Below are 2333 nucleotides of genomic sequence, written 5' to 3'. Positions count from 1 at the left end.
TGGAGTGCAATGGCACAATCTCAGCTCACTGCAACTTTTGCCTCCCAGGTTCAAGTGATTCTCCTGCCTCAGTCTCCTGAGTAGCTGGGACTACAGGCGCCTGCCACCACGGCTGGCTAGGTTTTGTAAAAAATACTAGAATTTTATGTAAGATTTATATTTACATTAAATGCAATTGTGTATCTGGCATCCAGTTTGGCCAAAAATCACAGCATTGTACTAAAGCACCATTAAACTGTAATACACACATATCTTTTTTTTTTTTTTTTTTTTTAAGAGGGGGTTTTACCATGTTGGTCAGGCTGGTCTTGAACTCCGGACCTCAGGTGATCCGCCCGCCTTGGCCTCCAAAGTGCTTGGATTACAGGCGTGAGCCGCCATGTTCGGCCACACATATCTTTTATATAAAGAAAATTTATTTCTTTGGTGGGGCTACAGATTCAAACCCCAAAGCTTCTTTTAAACCCAGAATTACATGACTTGATACATGTTTGGCTTACAATTGAACAGGGATAATGTGAGCTTCATCCTTCCCTACTGTAGAACGAGAAAGTCTTCTTCATTTACTAATAACAGCAAGTTTGCTTCTCAAAAAATATGGAGCTATATCAAAAATTCTATTTCAATTCAGTCTTGTACACATTTACTCCCATTCAAACAGTAATTATATTAGTATTAGTCCTTAAAGAATTACTTACCCAATGAAAGCCACCATTTGCTCCACTATGTGCTTGCTGAACGTTATTATAACAAAAATTTTCTGTAAAGAAAATATCAGTTAAAATAAATTATTTAGTCATCAAAAAACCAACATAAATTCACAATTCTGGTAATTGTCTAAAGAGGTAAGATTGTGCCAATTGCAATTTTTAAATTTCTTTGAAAATAAAAGATAACATTTAATTCAAATATTACCTACTTTTTTTTTTAGATGGAGTCTCACTGTGTCACCCAGGCTGGAGTGCAGTGGCACAATCTCCGCTCACTGTAATCTCTGCCTTCCAGGGTCAAATGATTCTCCTACATCAGCCTCCCAAGTGGCTGGGTCAAGTGCTTCTCCTACCTCAGCCTCCTGAATGGTTGGGTTCGAGCAATTCTCCTGCCTCAGCCTCCCAAGTAGCTGGGATTACAGATGCACACCACCATGCCTGGCTAATTTTTGTATTTTTTAGTAGAGACGGGGTTTCACCATGGTGGTCAGGCTGGTCTTGAACTCCTGACTTCATGATCCGCCCACCTTGGCCTCCCAAAGTGCTGAGATTATAGGCATGAACCACTGTGCCCAGGCCCCTACTTTATATTTTAAAGATGTTTTTTCTTAAGCACAGCCTTAGTCTTACTAGGACTATATGACTATGTAAAACTATAGTCTTACATAACTATATTAGACGGAAAATATGGGTCCTAGAACCCAAGACTGGGAGGGAATAGTGGACATTCATATATTCTAAGAATTTTGGAATTGTATATATAATTAAAATCATGGGATCCCACAAAGTCCCCACCAGTGAAATCAAAGCTGATTACCTCAAGGACAGGGGTCTGGGCTAAATATAATCCAGATCAGGAAAAGACTGTACCTCTTTCATGAAAGGTTCTAATAAGAAGTACCAGGTTGGGCACAGTGGCTCACTCCTGTAACCCCAGCACTTTGGAAGGCTGAAGCAGACTGATCAAAGGTCAGGAGTCTGAGACCACCCTGGCCAACATTGTGAAACCCCATCTCTACTAAAAATACAAAAATTAGCTGGGCGTTGTGGCACACACATGTAATCCCAGCTACTCAGGAGGCTGAGGCAGAAGAACTGCTTGAACCTGAGAGGCAGAGGTTGTGGTAAGCCGTGATTGCACCACTGCACTCTAGCCTGGGTGACAAGAGCAAGACTCTGTCAGGAAGGAAGGAGGAAAGGAGGAAAGGAGGGAAAGAGGGAGGGAAGGAGGGAGGGAGGGAGAGAGGAAGGAAGGAAGGAAGGAAGGAAGGAAGGAAGGAAGGAACCATGAGGCTGGGCATGGTGGCTCATGCCTATAATCCCAGCACTTTGGGAGGTCAAGGGCAAAGGATTGCTTGAGCCCAGGAGTTTAAGACTAGCCTGGTAGCCTGGGCAACATAGTGTGACCTCGAAAGTAAAGATGCCTTTAGGGGATAACGGATAGCAAATATTTTCAACTCAGTTCAACAAATGTTAACATGAAATTATTATTTTTTTTTTTTTTTGAGACGGAGTTTCACTCTTGTTACTCAGGCTAGAGTGCAATGGCGCGATCTCGGCTCACCGCAACCTCCGCCTCCCGGGTTCAGGCAATTCTCCTGCCTCAGCCTCCTGAGAAGCTGG

The 2333-nt window shown here is 42.7% G+C and overlaps 1 protein-coding gene across 4 annotated transcripts in view; it reads right to left on the bottom strand.

The window, feature by feature from the left end:
- Positions 1 to 2333, bottom strand: part of VMP1 (vacuole membrane protein 1) — a 144742-nt gene that overhangs the window by 22484 nt on the left and 119925 nt on the right. For all 4 annotated transcript variants that reach the window (XM_017539815.2, XM_017539813.2, XM_017539814.2 and 1 more), the window contains one exon: positions 699 to 760. In XM_017539815.2, the coding sequence (XP_017395304.1) occupies positions 699 to 760 (62 nt within the window). The remainder of the gene's footprint in view (positions 1 to 698; positions 761 to 2333) is intronic.

This window comes from Cebus imitator, unplaced genomic scaffold (assembly GCF_001604975.1).
Source record: "Cebus imitator isolate Cc_AM_T3 unplaced genomic scaffold, Cebus_imitator-1.0 Scaffold121, whole genome shotgun sequence".
NCBI lineage: Eukaryota > Metazoa > Chordata > Mammalia > Primates > Cebidae > Cebus > Cebus imitator.
Note: the sequence above shows the minus strand (reverse complement) of the source record. Positions and strands in the feature narration are given on the sequence as shown.